This window comes from Sciurus carolinensis, chromosome 10 (assembly GCF_902686445.1).
Source record: "Sciurus carolinensis chromosome 10, mSciCar1.2, whole genome shotgun sequence".
Classification (NCBI taxonomy): domain Eukaryota; kingdom Metazoa; phylum Chordata; class Mammalia; order Rodentia; family Sciuridae; genus Sciurus; species Sciurus carolinensis.
In genome coordinates, this window is record NC_062222.1 from 92361023 (window position 1) to 92384060 (window position 23038).

Consider the following 23038-nt stretch of genomic DNA (forward strand, 5'->3'; position numbering starts at 1 on the left):
CTAAATAAACCAATTTCAAGCAATGAAATAGAAGAGGTCATCAAAAGCCTACCAACAAAGAAAAGTCCAGGACCAGATGGGTTCTCAGCCGAGTTCTACAAAACCTTTAAAGAAGAGCTCATTCCAATACTCCTCAAACTATTCCATGAAATAGAAGAGGAGGGAACCCTCCCAAACTCGTTCTATGAAGCCAATATCACCCTGATACCTAAACCAGACAGAGACACATCGAGGAAAGAAAATTTCAGACCAATATCCTTAATGAACATCGACGCAAAAATTCTCAACAAAATTTTAGCAAATCGCATACAAATATATATTAAAAAGATAGTGCACCACGATCAAGTGGGTTTTATCCCAGGGATGCAAGGTTGGTTCAACATTCGGAAATCAATAAATGTCATTCACCATATCAACAGACTTAAAGTTAAGAATCACATGATTATTTCAATAGATGCAGAAAAAGCATTCGATAAAATACAGCATCCCTTCATGCTCAAAACACTAGAAAAAATTGGGGTAGTGGGAACATTCCTAAACATTGTAAAGGCCATCTACGCTAAGCCCATGGCTAATATCATTCTAAATGGTGAAAAACTGAAAGCGTTCCCCCTAAAAACTGGAACAAGGCAGGGATGCCCTCTTTCACCACTTCTATTCAACATCGTCCTTGAGACTCTAGCCAGAGCAATCAGACAAACCAAAGAAATTACAGGGATATGAATTGGAAAAGAAGAACTCAAACTATCCCTGTTCGCTGATGACATGAATATATATGTAGAGGAACCTGGAAATTCCACCAGAAAACTTTTAGAACTCATAAGTGAATTCAGTAAAGTAGCAGGTTACAAGATCAATGCTCATTAATCCAATGCATTTTTATACATAAGTGATGAATCTTCAGAAAGAGAAATTAGGAAAACTACCCCATTCACAATAGCATCGAAAAAAATAAAATACTTGGGAATCAATCTCACAAAAGAGGTGAAAGACCTCTACAATGAGAACTACAGAACACTAAAGAAAGAAATTCAAGAAAACCTTAGAAGATGGAAAGATCTCCCATGTTCCTGGATAGGCAGAATTAATATTGTCAAAATGGCTATACTACCTAAAGTGCTATACAGATTCAATGCAATTCCAATTAAAATCCCAATGATGTACCTTGCAGAAATAGAGCAAGCAATTGTGAAATTCATCTGGAAGAATAAAAAACCTAGAATAGCTAAAGCAATCCTAAGTAGCAAGAGCGAAGCAGGGGGTATTGCAATACCAGATCTTCAACTCTACTACAAAGCAATAGTAACAAAAACGGCATGGTATTGGTACCAAAATAGACAGGTAGATCAATGGTACAGAATAGAGGACATGGACACAAACCCAAATAAATACAATTTTCTCATACTAGACAAAGGTTCCAAAAATATGCAATGGAGAAAAGATAGCCTCTTCAACAAATGGTGCTGGGAAAACTGGAAAACCATATGCAATAGAATGAAATTAAACCCCTATCTCTCACCCTACACAAAACTCAAATCAAAATGGATCAAGGACCTTGGAATCAGACCAGAGACCCTGCATCTTATAGAAGAAAAAGTAGGTCCAAATCTTCAACTTGTTGGCTTAGGATCAGACTTCCTTAACAGGACTCCCATAGCACAAGAAATAAAAGCAAGAATCAACAACTGGGATAGATTCAAACTAAAAAGCTTTCTCTCAGCAAAGGAAACTATCAGAAATGTGAAGAGAGAGCCTACAGAGTGGGAGAACATTTTTGCCAACCATACCTCAGATAGAGCGCTAATTTCCAGAATCTATAAAGAACTCAAAAAACTCTACACGAAGAATACAAATAATCCAATCAACAAATGGGCTAAGGAAATGAACAGACACTTCACAGAAGAAGATGTACAAGTAATCAACAGATATATGAAAAAATGTTCAACATCCCTAGTCATAAGGGAAATGCAAATCAAAACTACCCTAAGATTTCATCTCACCCCAATTAGAATGGCGATTATCAAGAATACAAGCAACAATAGGTGTTGGCGAGGATGTGGTGAAAAAGGAACACTCATACATTGCTGGTGGGGTTGCAAATTAGTGCAGCCACTCTGGAAAGCAGTGTGGAGATTCCTCAGAAAGCTCAGAATGGAAACACCATTTGACCCAGCTATCCCACTCCTTGGTCTATACCCAAAGGACTTAAAATCAGCATACTACAGAGATACAGCCACATCAATGTTCATTGCTGCTCAATTCACCATAGCCAGATTGTGGAACCAACCTAGATGCCCTTCAGTTGATGAATGGATAAAGAAACTGTGGCATATTTATACAATGGAATATTACTCCGCAATGAAGAATGATAAAATTATGGCATTTGTAGGCAAATGGTCGAAATTGGAGAATATCATGCTAAGTGAGATAAGCCAATCTCAGAAAACTAAAGGACGAATGATCTCACTGATAAGTGGATGAGGACATATAATGGGGGTGGGAGGGGTTAGCATTAGGTTTAGGGTTAGGTTTAGAGTTAGGCTAAGGAGAGCGGTAAGAATGAAGGAAAGAAGGACTGTATAAAGGGAAAAGGGTGGGAGGGGTGGGGGGAAGGGAAAAAAATAAACATCATTACCCTATGTAAACGTAAAAAAATTAAAAAAAAATTAAAAAAAAAAAACTTTGCCAAAAGACTGAGCAACCAAGTTATAAAAGCTTTATAAGATACACTGAGACTAGTAAAAGAGGCAAATGCTCAATTGTAAATGAAGCTGAAGGGTCTGTAGTGTTAAAAAAGTAAAAGGATCACGTTTTAATGATTACTTTTCAATTGGTTTTCAAATCCAACATTCTGTGTTCCCTATAAATAAAGGGAAACATTGGATCTAGTCATTGTAATGGTTGCCTAAATTGTAATGCTGCAATGTAAATATTTCAAACACTTGCAAAAGTGAGTAAGCAAAGTTTCTGTTAATGAAATATTTTTTTTAGAAATTTGGCTTTTGACCAAAAAACTATTTTAATTTCATTCAAATTAAACAAAATACTACATAGCTTACTTATCAGCAGAATGACAATTAATTGTACATTTTTCTTTTCTAACTAAAAACACCCACCTCTTTGCAAACAACAAAAACAGATTCCATTTCATGGAAACAAAATAAACCTTTGGAATTAATTATTCATGTAATACTGACTTTTCTTTGCTCCACTCTTTAGGGATATTAATGTTTTAATGTTATGTAAGCTGTGCTTTCAGAACACTGAAAATTCTTCCTTTAAAAATCTTTACAACTAAAAAAAAAACTTTACAACTACAGTTATAGGGCATTCTTCAATAATCACATTGCCAATTATATTTCATGTGTGGACAAAATTAGAAAAAAATGATACCCATTTTGTTAGATCTGTTACATTAGTGAGTTCTGTCCTATCCTGAGTTAAACATAACTGGCATCTCTAGTTAAGAAGAATGAGAAACCTTTTTTTCTATTTTTTATGGTAGTAAGAGATATTTACCACTGCCTCCCACCACTTTTCTCAAAACTGACACAAAAGGAATGTCTAAATGCTTGTTAACAACACAGCAGAAAGGTTAACAGGCTGAAATGTCAAAATGATCAATTATGTTATGTTGGCTGTATATACATAGTGTGATTATTATTGGACACCTACCTTTAAAGATCGACATGGTAGGTTTTATCCGTCTGCAGAGGTATAACATAAACCTGCCAACAGCAGTATGTAACCTGTAATACTTCTGGCTATCATAGCTATTTCAACTATTCAGCTTGGGTGACTAATCTAAAAGTCTTCCTTTTAAGTCATTGTGTCCTGTTCCCAGAAGGCAGCACATCATATCAGCCTCTTGATTTAGAATGTAGGTATTATCTGCCTTCATTATTAAATCATGTACCCTTAAGGTTTGCATGCTTTCATCAACTCCACTATCAAAGGCGGGGAAAACAAGAAGAAAGGATCACTGATAAATAATCACAGTCATTGTTGATTTGTATGGGGAGCTACAGTAAAGAACAGTCCTGATCTAATTCAGGTAATGTTTAGATTAGTAGTTTGTGGGATCTCCAACAGCTGGGAGACAGTCAGTGATGTGTGAAAACAGACTGTTTGTTCTTTTTATAAATATGGAGGTTTTTTAATTTTTTCCCCCACCTACAAGATCTAATCATATCTGAATCTATTCTCCTTATGTCATCTGTTATTCTCTAATGCAACAACAAAATCAATCTGTTTTAAAGTCATTTGAGTCCAAGAAAAAGAATCAAATGCTGTAAAGTGCTATTTTAATTTTGAATATTACTTCTATATTTGTATTTAATCAGAACAATAATTTCTCTAATTTAGCTCATTGAATTTACCTCTTTTAACTTCAATGGTGGCTAATATCAAAGTGAGGGTATACCTATCACTCATTATTCAATTTCTACATACTTAGAAGGAATGGTGAGGACAGGAAATTTTATTGGGCTTACAATCTGATTAAAAGTGACAGACTTGCAATCAGAATAGTTTTTCAACACCCTTTAGCATTTTTTTGAATGCTGATCTAAGCTTAAGATGTCCATTAGTAACTCATTAAAGACTTAGTTACAGTCCAGTGGGTCAGTCCTAAATATAATGATAGAATGAATGTGTGTACAAATGTGTAGACTCATGATTAGAAAAACTGTCACATTTGGGGATTAAGCATATACAATGCAGTCTTTGAAAAACTCTGTGAAAAGAAAGTGACCCCAACATGGTATTTTACTTCAAATTTTGCTTACTCTCCAGGTCATTTGTTTTTTAGTTCTAATTCCTAAAGTATGTTTTAATGAATTCATTATCTTGGGGTAAATGCCTGAAGTTTTGCATTTAGAACTTACCGTACATTATTTTATTTAATCTGTATGGTATAACAAAGTTGAATTAATTATCCCTTTTATAAATAAGCACACTGTGATTTAAATTGTTTAAGGTAATTAGTCTGGAAGTAATGTAATTGGAATTAGACTCTAAGGCTAGAGATCTTTCTATTCCATATAGCAGGACTTTACAAGTTAGTAATCTAAACCAAATTAGAGAATATTATAAACTTCAGCTTCTGGGCTTCACATAAGCATTAAATCTAAATATGTTAATATCACCCTCCACAGTTCCTTACAACTACAGGAGCTATTCAGTGTTCCTATTTAAAACTCATTCATTATCTTTAGCTCTCTTCTAATCCTTTCTTCCCAAGCAGCAACATTTTCATACCAGCTAAACCAAATGGACAGGAGTAGTATATTTGCTAGAATCCTTGACATAAAAAATCTCAGGTTTTCTGCTGATTTCCACCTTTATTTATTTGTTTGTAGTGTTAAAAAAGTGGAGTGAGAGAATCCAGGGACACTAATAAACAATATGTGAACATGATAAAGACCTAGAACTACAGAATTGCATACCTTTCTTAACATGAACTAAAAGAGGCATTCAGCAGTTTGAGGAACACAGAGAAAAAAAGCCTATGGAAGTAATATAAACCACTCCCACACAATATCTGTAAGATGCAACTTGAACAACTAATAATTATATTAGTAACTAAAATACAAAATATGGAAGAAGAGTTTAGACTGTACCAAAATTGGAAACTTTTTGGCTGCCATGGTTAAAGTTTAGTGTTTCTCATTATTTTCTTAGGGAAGAGTAAATGGAAACTAATAATAAAATTCAATAAATTATCTTTTTTGGTATATACTTCACCTGGGTAAGTTCTCTTAAAACAATGAAACTTGAATAGTTGGCAACTGCTACTTTTCGTCCTCATAATGAAGACTGATTCAATGTAGTACTTTTAAGAGTTGAATATGTAAGTAAAAGGTCAGGTGAGGTGATGAGGGGAGACAAATGGTATAGGATTTAAAATAAAATAAAATAAGTGAAAAAAAAAATAGTGGTGAATCCTGAAAAAAGTCTCTCATAAGAAATGCAGCTTAAAGAACCCTAAAATTGAAATGTCCTTAAAGATAGTATCTTCTGGTCCTTCCTTTAAAGATATCTCTATATAAAAAGACAAATAACCCAATTAAAAATGAAGAACGCATTCAATAGCATTTCTCCAAGTAAGATATGCAAATGGCTAATCAGCACATGAAAAGAAGCTCAATATCACAAACATCAGAGACAAGCAAATCAAAATCCCAATAAGTTATTACTTCATCCCCACTAAGATGAATAACATAAAGAAGACACGGTAACAAATGTTGGGGAGGATATGGAAATATGGCAACCCTCACATAGTCTGTAATGTGAAACTGATCAGCCACTTTGGAAAACAGTTTTTCAGTTCCTCAGAATGCTACAGATAGACAGCTATCACATGACTCAGTCTTTGTATTCCTAGGTTTGTAGCCAAGAAAGTGAAAACATGTCCACACCAAAACTTGTGTGTGAATTTTTATAGTAGGTTTATTCATAATAGCCAGAGAAAGAATAATGTAAATTCCCATTAACTGATAAATATAATGGAAGATATCCATACAATGGAGCATTATTCTGTAATAACAAATGAATTAAGTGGAGACGCATGCAAAGACATCAATAGCTTTTAAAATTCTTATGCTAAAGGAAAGAAACGAATCACAATAAATCATGTATTATATAATTCCACTTCCATGTAATGTCCAGAATGGACAAATCCATAGAGATAGAAAGTAGACTACTGGCTGTGTGGAGCTGGAGAGGAATAGGATGTGATTAGTAAAACTATGTAGTTTCTTTTTGGGATACTGATAATATTCTAAAGTTGATTGTGGTAGTGTTTGCATAACTGTCCATATATTTAAATTCACTGAACTCTACACTTTAAATGAGTAAATTTTATGGTACATAAATATATATCTCAAGAAGTTGTTAAAAAAAAACCTTCCATTATACATTACACATTTTTTAAAAAGATATTATTACATTACATCGATCTAGCTTTCTAAAACTACGTTATGTTCACAAATAAACATCTTCTTTATCATGAAAGAACTACATTTTTTTAGTCCCACTCATACTTATGATGCACGTTACATGCAAGCATTCCCATAAAAAACTTCCATTAGAACCTCCAGAATACTCTTTCCCACTTCCTAGGAACTACAGTGGCAACGCCCCACAAGATGACTTTGGAAGCCTTATGCTGTAACTCTGGGTCTCCTGAATTATTGTGAGCAGTTAGACCAATGTATAACATAGACACACCAGCCAGAAATACATGAAATCTTGGAATGCTTGATGTACAATAAATTATTCTCTTAAAAAGTCATTATTAATGTTGAAATCTATTGTCACTACAACAAAGTTTATCTATCTAACACACTGTTCAAACATGGAGATCTAGATAACTCAAGTCTTTCATAAATTTTGTAATATATAATTTAAAAAACACATTCATGCACACAAAATGACTACTTGACTACCTCTTTTCTAAACATTTGATTTTCTGAGAAGTCATTTCTATCCTTTACAAATCAAACAGAAACTACAATGCAGTTTTAGGTATCTCACTTTCATATTGGAACATTTTCCAAATTTTGAAATTTTATTTTTAATTAATGTATTTTTATAATATGTATTTTATGTAAAATTAGTCAAGTACCTTCTAATTACTTTGACTTTTATTAACTTTTCCCTTTTTAATATCCAATGTATATTTTAGAATAACTTTGTTGAGTTTCTACATAGAAATGCTCCAATTCAGAACTGAAATTTTGAATTCAATTGTGCAAAATCCAAAAGATTAATTTGGAAATAGTTGATGATTTCACTATATTCAGTCTTTTCCTTTTTTGGGGACCAGAGATTGAACACAGGGGAGCTCAACCACAGAGCCACATCCCCAGCCCTTTTTGTATTTTATTTAGAGACAGGGTTTCACTGAGTTGCTTAGGGCCTTGCTAAGTTTCTGAGGCTGGCTTTGAACTCCTGATCCTCCTGCCTTAGTCTCCTGAGCCACTGGGATTGCAGGCATGCACCACTTCATACAACAACATGGCATACTGCCTGTCTTCTTTTAAAACTCCCAGTTAAAGAGTTGGCTCCTTACATTTCCTGTCATGATATTTCCTAAGGAAAACATGCATTTCTTAACCGTTTTGACTAAAATTGCACATATACATATGTTGTAATCATATATCTGAATTCAAAGAGGTCTCATTATGAGAAAAACTGTTTCCTGATATTTTGAATACGTCGGTATACCACTGCAAACAACATCTCAATATTTGAATATTCTTGTTCATATTGTGTTCATTATAAAAGTAGTCAAAATTTGGATAATTGTTTTAGACAAATTGTAGTGATAAAGTGCAAAGTCCTATGTTATCATTAACTACCATTCATTTAAGGTATTCACTGATTTATGGAAGAATAATTCTTTTAATTTCTCCGACTTTATCTAGGAATATTTGTATGCAATTGTGTTCTTCCTAGTGCTAATATGAATTGGTAAGAGGTACATAATTCAATGATACAATAATCTGAAAAAAAAACTTTTAATGAGAACAAAGTATAAAATTTAATGTTTATTTAAAATAAAAGAAATATTATATCCAATATTATTCTAATTTTATAAAAATTATGTGGATTTCTACATAACTGCAATGAAAATCTAAAAAATTTTACCAGTGGTTCTTAGAACTACAAGGTTTATGCTTTCTGATATAAATTTACATGATGAGAATAACTTTGACAATAAAAGTAAGGCATACTTGTAATGACTAACAAATGACTGTGTTCTTACACTTTACTGGTAATTTAAAACTGAATTCAGAACATTCAAATCAACACAAAGTATAATATATGTAGGTAAAACAAACAGTTTATCAAATGCCATTGTGAGTACCTATTTTATGCAAAGATTTGTATGTTTCAAAAGATTTCTTTTGGTAGCACTAGTGTAGTTCTGTTGCAAATCCTTAAATAGACTAGCTTGATCACATTCTTCGTATATAATAGGTTTTCTTTGATGTGAAGAGAATTATCTATACTTAAAGTAACTAATTTTGCTACCATGACAAAATTTAGAGTAATTAGAGATTCAAAAAACCCAAAGTATAATTATTAATAAAATTAAGTTTACTCTCAATGTATTAATTAAAATCTGAAAAAGTAGAACAAATCAACACTATTTTTCAGTAATGACTATTATTATAAACTGTCAAATTAAAACAGACAATAATACACATTATGTCACTGAATTATATCTCCTTGGTCATTATATGTTAGCACTCTGGAGAACATGATTGTATGTAAATTTTGCCATTATTCATAGACGAAATTGGAGAAATTTAAAAGAATTAAAAATTAAAAGAATTATTATTTTATAAGTCAATGAATATCTTAAATGAATATAATAAGTGATAAACTACAACTTATCTATGTGACAGACTAGTGACACCGTTTCCTATCTCATGCTGATTTGGGGGCTATTAAGGAATCATTTGCTAATCAGAATGAAAACAAATGCATTAAAAATAAACTATGGCTACCAAGATGAAAATATAAATGTCGCATCATTTTTACATTGAGAATGAAAGGAAGTAATAATCTAGAGAACAGCAAAACAACAACTGCATCTTAAATATTCAAATACTTTTAAAATCAATTGACATTAAATGTACAAACAACCATACTACTGCAGTCAGTCCACTCAATGCAATAAATATAAAAACTAATCGTTAAAATTAATAGTTAAAATTAATAAAATCTGAATATAAGAAAGAGATACTTTACTCTCAACAGCTAAACATGTTCTCATAGACTACCACTATAACAAAATTCATATATAACATGTTTGCAAGTACAAAAACAAAGGAAAACTCTCTTCCATTTACTAACCTACATGCTGGCTGCTTTGAAGGCTTTTAAACAAATTCTTACGAAGTATTGATATCAGCCCTCATTTTTTTAGTTTGGACCATGATTTTAGAGAGGTGCAGTAACTTATAAAATACATATTTTGAAATTCAGCATAAACTGGCTAATGTGGATGATGTTGGATATGTTGGCAGTAACCTCATATATCATCACCATGACACAGATAAAACACAGTTGTATAATGTATTTGACTATAAAAATAGTTATATTACTGCAGATATTACAAATTACCTGGGCTGGCAAACATTATACACATTTCAAGGATGATTAATTTCTAAAAATAACAAAGTTAAGCAGAGCTTAGAAGTCATCTTGACTTTTTCACAACTAATAAAACATGTCTTCATAGAAAGAACTGTATGGGAAAATGTTATGTAGTAAAATGTCATTTTGGACTTTCCAAGCCTCATACCTTGTTAGCAATTTAAAAAGTATATATAATTGTTTTAATAAATCACTGACATTAAATGATGTTACAAGTATAAAATATATTAATAATAAAAATAAAATTATGTAAAAACAAGTAAATACTAAGTATATATGCATCTGATCTTTGTCTAGTCTACTAAGAACTATTTAGTATAAGTAACTCCATGAATATAACAAAAAGCAGATTAACTTGTAAAGTCCATGAATATAAAAATACATATGTGACTCTAACAACAGACTTGAAGAAAAAAGCATGCATAACATCTTTCTAGAAGAATTTCAATCCTATTTATTTCTGTGAAGATGCTATAACAAATATTATTTTCTATTTCTCCTAGTAAGTGCCAATGATCTTGTTTTCTACCCTCTCAGTTCTGACTTTCTTTATAAATGAACTTTATTTAAGATGAGATGTAGTTAAAATACATGAGCACAAGTCACCTTCAGAACTCCCAAACATTTGGGGCTTTGGTGAAGTTATATCCTAGAATGAGATTTCCTAGCCCAATGACCTACATTAGACCTAGATATTCCTTTATTGCCCATGGGAATGAACCCCAGGAACTTACATTATCACTTGGTTATTGTTCTGCAATTTTGTTCTTTTCCCTTGCTCCCAACCACATCTTGCAACACTACCATAGCACCAGCAAAGACTGACTACTGCCTTAGTTCCTTCTCTTTCTTCTCTGCCAGTTCTCAATGCATTATAGATAGGAATTTTATGCTCTACAGGAAGAGGACACAACCATGGAAAACAGAAAAAGAGAAATACAGAGGTACACAGAGACATAAGATATGAACAGATAAACATAGAACCAGAGACACTTCTTAATTTTAAATATTGTATATGTATGTAATGTTGATGTTCTGATTATATTTATTTTCCTATTTGAAACATTGGCCAAATTTCTAGGGCAATATGATTATTCAATTAACATGAGCATAATCAGAATTAGTTCTTCAGCTTAGTTTTCAATTTTATCAATATACAGACTTTGCAAAACTCCAACCCTTGACAATTATATGTTACCAATTCAAAGAGTGATTAAAGTATTCCTACATTTGGAAAATAATTTAGATTTGATATTAATAATATTAATAATAATTTCGTTTAGATAGGGGTCTTTAGAAACTTCTTGAAAAACCTGAATACTGAAGTTCAAGTAAAGAGAAGACCGTCTTCAAGTCTCAAGGTTGAGACTAAAGATAGTTGCGTATTTTGCTCATATAGTGTTCAGAGACTATGTAATTCAAGTTATATAATGTGTAGGAAAAAAATGGAAGATTTGTCAAATGCCAACTACTATGTTAGAAGCTTTACATATATTATTCCATCTATTACTTAAAATCTCCTACAAGAATGTATATATTACAGATAACAAACAGGCTTACAAATTTTCAATGTACCGTAAGCTCCTTGAGGAAAGAAGTGCAAGTCTTCATTGCTATATCTTTAGTAGCAAGTACAGTGTTCTGGCACAGTTTGCTAGTGATAAATGACATAAATTAACTAGTTTACAAAGGAACAAGGTTTCTGAGCTCGTTGGTGGGACAATTAAAATTTTATCTTAGGTCTGTCAGGCTTCAAAACCCAGTCCATGTGTCAAAAGAGCACAAAAGAGGCAGGTGACCAGTGTTTCTGCCTCACGTGCTTCAAATTAACAGAAGGTTCTTGAATTTAATCTCCCTCAGTGTCACTTAACAGCTATAGAACCTCAGTTAGGTTGCTTTCTCACTCAGCATCTCAATATTTTTTCTGTATAAAGATATGACAGTAATAAATAATAATAAACCCATATGATCATTTTAAGGATTAATTGAATCAGTATCTCTAAATTTTACAGCCATAAAATCAGTAGTCAAGGTTATTATTTACTTTGGAAGAAGGGATAGTCATACAAGTCAGTATTCAGAAAAGCTAATTTCCAGGGTTCATAAGGGCAAATAGTGTTGGACATCTCAACAACACACATGGAGATGCCAGCAGAGGATGTTTTGGAAACAAAGTAATTTGAAAACTGACATACGTTTTAACTCCATCATCTGAGTATTTGAATCACAGAGTATTTCTTCAAGCCAGGACTGATGGAGACTCTAAAAAGTCCTATCCTGTTACAATTTGCCACTTTATTAAAAGTATGTTCCTCTACTTTTAAGCAAGTAGGATTTCAAAGGGCTAGTAGGCCCTTCAGTCAAGTCAGAAGTGGCAGCACAAAGACTAAGGAGAAGACTTTCTATAGAAGGCAGAAAACCAATATGCATTTTTTCTGACGCAAAGTTTTAACATATCATAGAAGGTAATAAGAATAAAGTTTATAAGTGAAAATCTTGAATATTGTTTAGTCTACTCTGGTTCAAAAATCTAGATAACATTAATTAGTCCAAATAAAATAAAAAGGATTACTTTGGTTGTTAACCCCATATTGTTTATATACCAGGTAAATATTCTATGTGTTCTATCAAGATATCAGAATTTTTAAACATATTTACATACTTCTCAGAGTTATCTGGATATATTCTGGGTGTCTGTGTATCTCTGTGTGTTTAATACACACACCAGGCTCATAACCCAAGACCACTGATTCATGGCTCAGCACCTTTGAGGCCCAATAAATACATAGGAAATATCACTTTTTACAATGAGAAATTTCAGCTCCTGGACTGAGGTTGTGGTTCAGTGGTAGAGCTCTTGCCTAGCATGCATGAGACCCTGGGTTCGATGTTCACCGCCACATAAAAATAATAAATAAATAAAGGTATCGTGTCCACCTACAACTAAAAAAAATTTTTTTTAAAGAAATTTCAGCTCCTAAAAAGATGATCTTTCCCACAATGTCTACCTTTCCTATTTTTAAATATCTTCCCCAAAAAAGAGTGATTTTTAAAGTGACCATTTCAACAAAACTTGTGTGTGTATGATTTTTTTTCTTAGTATGAATATCAAATGAAATGGTTCTCATGGCTAGCTAATTCCTGGTTGTTTCAATTCACTAAAATAAAAATAAATTGGATGAACACATTGTGTGATGAAGGAAATTAACATGTTGAAGACAAATTTGTCATGCACTGAGCCTGATTCTTTACATAGGCTATTTATTTAATCCTCAAAATAATCACAAGAGGTTAGTTTTGTTTTGCTCTTTTTTAACTAAAAAAATTAATTTTAATCACCTTTAGATGTATGTACAATCAGAAATGAATTCATTTGGGTGATATGGTTCTTATTACCCCATATGACAAAATATTTGGTGTGCCCATGTATGTGAATGTAAGTGAACCATCAATATGTGAATTAAGCAAATATTTTGAAATCACTGACAATTTACATCATTTAAAGCAAGGTGGTTATATAAATAGGATTTTATTCTCATGTTTAAAAATGTATCTAGCTTATAGCTATGTTAGAACTATATATTTTAAATCTGAGGAGAGTTAGAGGAAAACTTCAACAAAGAAGTCATTTTACCCAGTTTTTATTTTTTATAATGGCAGTAGAATGCAATTCATGTTGAAATTAGCAATTGTATCACTGGTGAACTACAATGGGTTTTTGTAGTCAATTAAAAACCAAAAGTGAACTAAAGAGGCTAAAATTGCATTTCAGATGCTTGCTACACTGTAAACATCTGAAACCTTCTAAACATTGGCAAATACAGCTGTGCCTCTTCTTTGCTATAATTACAATCAATGTATGAGACAGTGCTATATTATAACCTTTTCATCTTAGTGCAAAACCAATGATAACTAGCACCAAACTTTAAATTATAAAAAATAAACAAAGGAACATATAAATTTAAATTTACCTGTTTTGAAAAGATTCAGTGACTATTACATTTAGCTGTACAAACTATAAGTCAGACATCCTTCCATATTGAATGATTATGTATTTTATAAAATTTGCAAAGGCACATAACTTCTACACTATCATATTTTTGTAGTAAAAACCAAGTTTATTTGAGTAAAATGAGATTATAAGTTCATTATGAATTTATTAACATGTTTCTGCAAAACTACCTTTCTCTAAAAAAAATGAAGGTATACATTCATACTATTCTGTGGTCGGGGTTTTTGTTTTGTTTTGTGTTCTGTTTTTGCAATGAAAGGTATGTGACAAAAATTTTCACTTACTTTACTTTTTAAAATTTTTTTTTAGTTTTAACGGACCTTTATTTTATTTATATGCAGTGCTGAGCATTGAACTCAGTGCATCATACATGCTAGGCAAGCACTCTACCACTGAGCTACCATCTCAGCCCCAATTTTATTTTATTGAGAGGTTAAAGTTTGCACTTCGTGTATTAAAGACTGTATAGAATAGTAAGCACCAAGAAAAAGATTACTTGGTTTGGGAAAGGAGATTTTCTTTCATTATATTTTTTCTAAATGTTTATGCTTACTATATGAGAAATTTTGTTAAGTACAAAATCATGTAAGCCAAAAAATTGACAATGATATAATTCCATATTGAATGATTATGCATTTTATAAAATTTGCAAAGGCACATAACTTCTACACTATCATATTTTTGTAGAAAATATCAAGTTTATTTGAGCAAAATAAGATTATAAGTTCATTATGAAAATATTAACATGTTTCTGCAAAACTACCTTTCTCTAAAAAAAGAAGGTATATATATTCATATTATTCTGTGGTGATTGCCCATAAGTGTGGTAAAGCAAAAAGTAAACTATGCAGTTTTAAAAAATTAAAAATAAAAGAAGCAAAACACTTTGGGTATGCAAACATTTCAATGAGTACTTTAAGAAATCCAACTGAAAATATGTATTTACTATAGCTTAAATTATATATTATGGTACTTACTCATATGAATACATGATAAGAAGAAAACTATAAACTATTAGAACAAGGTTTTCAAAGAAAAGGTATAGCATGGATAAGTGAAACAACATTGAGCATTACAGAAAAATCTAGTTAAAGATCTTACCATGAACTATTGGTGCCAAGAGCATCATGAAGGTTAGTAGCTGTGATGGCCACATGGCTGTGGACTCAAGGTGTGAGACTTCCTCAAGAATGTGTGTTTCAAACGTGAAACAAAGTCACTGTGTTTATGGTTCCTCTTCTGTACTCCAAGATTGATGATGTAAAAGAAAAAAAAGAACTCAAAAAGTAAAAGAAAAATTCCTCAGAAATTGAAACACCAATATCCCAAATATGAAATCTGCAAAAAAAGAAGAAAAAAAGGGGGGTGGTGGTTATCAAATAAAGATATTCTTATTTAAATTCCCTGAATAATCTCTTATTTCCTGATTAAAACATCTGTTTTCTGCTCCCATCTTTTTTCTTACTCTCTCTCTCCCTCTTTTTTTCTTTGACTGGGGATTGAACCCAGGGTACTCTACCACAGAGCTGAATCTCGGCCCTTTTTATTTTTGATTTTGAGACAGGATCATGCTAAATTGTTGAGACTGGTCACAAACTTGACATCCTCCTGCCTCAGCCTGCCTGGTCTCTAGGAATACAGGCATGCTCCATTGCACTCAACACTTTGTTTTATGTTTTTGTTGCTGTTGTTTTGTGTTTTGTTTTGGGAAGGGGGGGTACTGGGGATTGATCTGGGGCACATTCCCAGCTCTATTTTGTATTTTATTTAGAGACAGGGTCTCACTGATTTGAGTAGCACCTCGCTTCTGCTGAGGCTGGCTTTGAAAACTCAATCCTCCTGCCTCAGTCTCCCAACTAGGATTACAGGCATGTGCCACCATGCCCAGTCAACACTTCTTCATTTTGAAGAGTCTAAACACCATATGTAAAATGAATAAATAAAATAAAGACATTATTTATGCATATATTACCATAGTGCTAATATTCCAGATTCAAACCATCTCTCCTGGACAAATTAATTTAAATATACTAATTTTAACATGTATAAGGAGACTTGAGGATTGCTTTTCATAAGTATTTTCCTTATATATATATAACTTCACTAACATTAGAATAATAAAATATCATCATTCACTAAATATACTTTTCAGTAACATTAAAATAGGAAAGTATTTTCATTCTTCACTATTACTGTACGGTTAAAGTGGAAAAGTTGTTACTTTCATTTTAGGCTTACATTCACGCAGAAATTTTTCTACATTACTTTTCTAAGCATCTTGTAGGAATTGTGATCACAGACTTATAAAAGATGCTACTTTTATGTTTGATTGTCTAAAACCTTAATATTACAAATCAAGGCAAGGTATAACCTAAATTACGATTTAAAAATTCTATTAAAATGGTGCTTCTGTAAGTTCCTAAACAACTTATTTCTAACAATTAGTATATAGATTGAAACTAAATTAGAAGGCAGCTGAAAGATGATTAATTCACTCAAGAGGTTGAGGAGTGCCCACTGATGATGCTGGAAACTTGGAAGATCATTGAATAAACCATGCAACCTGTTCTCCAGGATCTTAGAATTTAGGAAGAGTAGTTTTGCTTGAAGATGTTCAATGTGCTTGTAATGATGCTTGCTTAACATACTCAATGTGCACGTAAGGCATTAACATCTATAAGCTGTGAAAGAGTCATTTTAACAGTTCCAGTTGCCTTTCCTTACAGTCTGCACAGATTGATATTAGGAAGGCAGAGTACTGAGGTAACCCCAAAATTGAAGGTACTGTCTTTCATAGTCAGCACATTGAAAACTGATCAATCCAAGACAAATTGGGTGTTCTTTAATAATTTTTTTTTTTTTACCGTTCTAGTGATTGGTGAATATTTTCAATAATTTCGGATTGAGTATAAAATTTAAAATAAATTTAAAGTGACATTTGAAATAAAGATAGTTAATTGAAGAATGCACTATAGGTTAAGCAATCCTATTTGGAAAACACAGAATCTGAAATGCTCCAAAATATGAAACTTGTTGAACATTGACTTAATACAAAGAGTGGAAAATTCCACACCTGGCCTAATGTGATGGGTCTCAGTCAAACACAAGACCAAAAATACTACATGAGGTTTTCTTCAGGGTATAAAAAACATATGAAATATAAACAAATTTCATATTCAAACTGGGTACAATCCTGAAGATCTCATTAAGTATATACAAATATTATAAAGTTTTTAAAAAGTTGAAATCCAATATAATTTTGATTTCAAGCATTAAAGATATGCACGTTCAACCTGAAATAACTCCATTCTGCCAAAATTTTTCTGAGATACTTGCCTTTACCCTGTCAAAATTACATGTTTATCAAATTATTTGATTTTTTTGTTGTTGTTGTTCACTTATCACAGTAGTTAAAAACACAGTTTCTGGAGTCAGACTACCTGATCTCAATTACTAATCTATTAGAATTGTGACCTCAAGTGACTCATTTAATCACTCAATGCCTCAATTTCCCTGTCTGTATGAAGGGGGAAGTAATGTTATATAGTTTATAGGATTATGCAAACATTCAGTGGAAATAGGTTTATATTACATTCAATACAATAAAATGTTTCCTCCAGAGCAGTACTGTCAAGTACTCAACACTATATGATTAATTTAATATTTAACTATAATACTTATACTATATAAATTGGAAGAATGAACAGATTGCTCATGAACTACAGGAAAATATATCACTATTCACTGAATACTAACTTTACTTTTTAAAGTAAAGGTCCAGGAAGACTTCTTTCAACATCTGTCCTGTCATTAACTTCACTAAACCAATCCATTTTCTTATAAAAACGACATTTTGCTGAAGTCATTTCTAAAGCAAAGTTTTTAATGCACAATGAAGAAAAACCAAGCAAAGATATTAGGGATATATTAAGTCACATAAGACAGCATCCAATGTATACATTAGTTTTTGATAAAGATTGCAGTTATAAACATATGTATAGTAATGCTTCATAATCTATGCCCTACAAAGTGACATTGTTCCCAAGATTGTCTTCCTAAAAGCAATTCTACATGGAAATCTCCTCTGGATATGAATGGAATCTCTATGATACATTAACTGTTTGGGAAAAGGTACATGGCAGAAAGATAAAAATTTAAATGACTATAACTCACCTTCCTGCCATCACTCTCCAATAAAGCGTAAATATGTTTAAGGTGACAAGAACAAGGCAGAAACAAAATGAGTTTCAAAGGAGTTTGGACCAAATGAAATGTATAATGAGCTTAAAATACTAGCTACAATTTACAATTCTGAAAACTTATAAGTATGCTTTTCCTCTAAATTTCTCTTATTGTTAAATAAGTATATGCATTACTTATCAATCAAGAGAGTGTATGCTGGACTTGTAAAGCACTATCAGTTTGGGTCCTACTATTTCTCATAGGAGATTTTATACATTAAACAATTTGTCCCAACATTTTGACCTTGAAAACTAAAGAATCATAGTTAGGTTCAAGGACATTTCCTGTCTTCTAATATTTATGGGATCAAACAACATTATATGAAATAAGTATTAATAAAATATTTAACCATTGAGACTAGTTAGTAGTAAAAATGAGTTGAATGTTCTAAAAATGAATGCAATCACGGATAATTCTCTCTCTCTTTGGAGATTCACAGGGGACAGATACTTAGTCACCTTTATTAATATTTTAAAAAATATTGAATTCAACAAATTCACACATGTATGTCATTGTCGATTGATTCAAGTGTTGGCTGCATTTGGTTACAGGGGTGTGTGATACATAAAAGGCATGATTCTTGCATTAAAGTGGGAGAAAAAGGAAAAGGAGAAGGAGGAAGAGGAAACAATGAGGATTAGGAGGAGGAAAAGGACAAGAGGTAATGCAGGATAGGCAAAGATTAAAATATATATCATAATTTATAATTTATAAATCTGATTTTAAAAAGGAAACAGGAAGTGTTTTAAAAAATACAGGTGATAACACTAGGCAGTTGATTTGGAAAACCTGCAAGAAGAGAGGAGAAATTGTGCTAAACTTTGAAGAGTGGATGAGACTTCACTGAACAGTAGTTGGAAAAAGAACACTCTGGATTAAGGGTTGTTGTAGTAAAGTCAAAGCTGGCTAAAGATAGCATGTTACAGAACTGCAAGTCTTCTAGTTTGTTAGAATTAAGAAAGAACCGATAGAATATAATACAGAGGATCTATTCAGAAAAATAGAAAGGAATTTGAAGGCAATGCAAAGAAACATGAATTCAATTTGAGTGCAAATGAGGCAACTGGTAACATTTAATGACATGAAACATCCATGGATGCATATAGATCACTGTAAGCTCTGTCTTAAGAAGGATAAATATTCATATTGAATATATCCCAAAGAATTTTTTAGTTTTCTGTATTGATACTGAACATGCAAACACTGATTTTTAAAAATTCTTTATATACCTATACTTAGTTTGAGATAAGAGGCCTGAATAAACTGAGGTAATAACAGAAACTGGATCACTAAATGAATCACTAAATTAATAAATGAACTAGTATTTAGATGATATCTAACATATCACTACATGAAAAATACTGCAGCCTTTGCATTTTCATAATATAGCATTGTTGTCAGAGTTCCAAACTTACATAACACTGCTTAGCAGTCATTATGCTATTTTAGATCAAATATTGATTTCAGAGAATTATCAACACTTTTAAATAGAATGGCATTGTTATGCATTTGGCAGCAACCATTTACATGCACAGATGTATATTTTATAACACATCCAAATTAAATACAACCTGGGAGAAATGTAGTCTATAGTAAATATGTATTTGCCTTAACCTAAATCTGAATGTGATCATAATTTCTTAGTCCTTTATGTCTACAAAAGTTCCTTATTTACTTAAAAAAGAAAATCTAAACTACTTGTCATCAAGTAATAAACCATCAGAAAGTATGTGTCATAAGCAGCATCATAAACAGAATGAGAAAATACCTGGTTTTAAATGCTATTTGCATTGTTCGCTGTCTGACCATAGTAGAGTATCAAAATTTTTTATATCCTAATGTGTACATCTGAATTTCATACTTTTTTACCAGGTATTTTAAGGCTTAAAGAAAGGTGATATATATATATAAAGAACTTATTAAGATTCCGGGCAAGAGTAGGAATTCAATAAATGAGAAAAGTTCTTGTTCCCATTTAATGATGGGATTTATTTTCAAAAGTGGGGTTATAAATGGTAAATGAGATTACATTTAGTAGTAAGTCGGGTAGAAGAACATTTGAGAGGAGTTTGGGAGTGGTTGAGTGGAAAAGTGGATAGAATCAGAAACTACATTGTAAACACCATGCTTTTAGAAGATTAAATTGGTCATAGCATAGAGGAGGAAAATGGGGAGAGAAGAAAAATACCTTAGGCAAGCAGTGTCAGCAACAATATTTGCCAGAGTTACTTTGGTGGGGGTTCACAGTGTTGTGATTTAAAATATAGGTTATTTGAAGAAAGTCAAGACAAGGAGTTTTAGAAATATTTCTGTTCTACGATATGTCAGCGTGAAAGGAAAAACAAATCAGAAGGGGAAAACAGGATGGATACAGAAGATATAGTAAGAAGATTCAAACTGGGAGTGGAAAGAGAAGCTCAGGAATAAAGCAAACCTTCAACTAGATCATGGTTTCATATTTTCCTCAGTCCCTCCCCACAGTCTTCTCCATGGGAGGAGATTTGTATTCAATTCATCTTAAGGTTAATTTGCATTAATTTTCAGGTTAGCTTTAATTTTAAATTTACTTAAAACATGTTTTAAGAAATGAAATGATAAACCATCACACATTATCGGGAACACTAATAATTTTGTTGTTGTTGCTGTTTAAGTAAAATACACACCTCCTTGTAACTGCATTGTAAATAATTATAATTTGAGGCTAAATTAGAAAACAAGTTATTTAGGAAGGTAATTTTAACAAACCTTTTTAGAATGAAAGACTCATTTAATTGTCTTTCAGATAATGTTATGATCTAATAAGTGTCTAATGTTTAGGAACATATTTGGATTTAATGAACAATGCTATTTTTGGCTTTAGAGCAGTACATCTTTTATCCAAGAAACAGACTGATGTTTTATACTGGATCATTTTCTTGTGAAGTACCCTTGATTTAACCTCTTTCCTTAGAACCTGCAAACCATCTGATTGAAGTTTATTTCCAATAGGCTTTGAGTAATATTTACCTTCATTTATATGCTCAACTGGAAATAAAATCAATAAATGTTAAACTAAAGATAAGTATGAAAAACTATGTTAATGCAACCAGTGTGGAAGACATTTCAGTTGCTTGACAATTATATAATTAAAACTAAAAAGGTAGATCTCATGTTCTTTCCATACATACAGTTTGAAAATGAATCATATACCTTGCTCTTTAAAGATGATAACACTGGCCTAGGGATGCAGTTCAGTGTTAGCTCATCTGCTTTGCATGTGAGAGGCCATGAGGCCCTGGCTTCCATCAACACATCACAAATAAGTTAATTAACTTAAGTACTTATAAAATTTCAATTTTTTAATCAAAATTTTTGTAAAAAATAAGTCTAAATGAGCACAGCTATTATTTCAAAGAATATTCAAAGGGTACCAATTATAATATGTAATTTATGATTATTTTATGTTCTAAAGAGAAGTAAAAGTTAGGAAGGACAAGCATGCTATAGTTAAACATCCAGAATATATCAGATATCTACTGAAAAATACATAAATTCATCTTGGAGAGGAACATGGGACTCTATTCCAAACTCTACGCAGAATCAAACAAAATGATAGTTCTCCTATAACAACAGTTAACTTTATTGAGCCTTTATTATGTCACTGATTTATTCCCCCAAAAGGTGATATAGGTGTTCTATCACTGGTTTTATTGTTATTCTTGTTGTTTTGTTTTGTTTTGTTTGAGACAATGTCCCTAACAGTAGTCCAGGCTACCCTCAAACTTGTGATCCTCCTACCACAACCTCTGAAGTGGCTAGGATGACAGGTTTGCACTACCACCAAGCTGGCAGGCACTATTCTTAAACTTCTCAAGCACTAACTCACTTAATTGATTGTAACTATTAACATTATGATTCTCCTGTAACAATTCCATAAACAAGAGGCTATTTTATTTCTAATTAGCAAGGGAGAAAACTGAGTAATAGGTAAAAGTACTTGCTGGGGTCACATAACTAAAAAGAACTGAACCAAAATCGGCACTGAGTTAGATTTGCACTTGAATCTAGATCCAAGGTTTGTGCTTGCAATCATTAGATTCCACTGTCCCTCATCTCTTCTATTGAATACTGATTATGCAACACACCTATATAGAAGTAAGGACATTTTAGTTAGGTATGATTAGTATAACTTGCATTTGGAACACAGTGTGATGAAGAGCTAGGATATAGCTATACACTGAAATATTCAAACTTCACCTTTTGAGGACTGTGCCATAAAAGAAGGCCCACAATACCTTCACTTTTGAATGATTCCCATGTGCATGATATAAGTCTTTGGCATATTTGAATAAGTACCAAAGACCCACTTTATCCAGGCATGTTCTAGGTGAGTGAGGGACAAGACCACTGATTTCATTTCAAGAGTAACCTAGCAACAGTGATCTTGAAGATTCTCCAGAGCCAAGAAAGTGCCTCTTAAGTTACAGAAAATGTTTTTAAAAATCTGAAAAAAAATACAAAGATACCTCCCAAATAAATGTTTGAAATGATTTCAAAAACTAGCAATATAATTTCAATAATCATGAGCATTTAATTCTGCTACTAAAATAATTTTCCTAGTAAGAGAACTAAGGT

General features: G+C 32.1%; 1 protein-coding gene across 16 annotated transcripts in view; it reads right to left on the minus strand.

Moving 5' to 3' along the window:
- The window catches only part of Adgrl3 (adhesion G protein-coupled receptor L3), a 776587-nt gene that overhangs the window by 482890 nt on the left and 270659 nt on the right, over window positions 1–23038 (minus strand). For all 16 annotated transcript variants that reach the window (XM_047566096.1, XM_047566098.1, XM_047566083.1 and 13 more), the window contains exon 3: window positions 15284–15520. In XM_047566096.1, the coding sequence (XP_047422052.1) occupies window positions 15284–15338 (55 nt within the window). In that variant the 5' untranslated portion in view covers window positions 15339–15520. The remainder of the gene's footprint in view (window positions 1–15283; window positions 15521–23038) is intronic.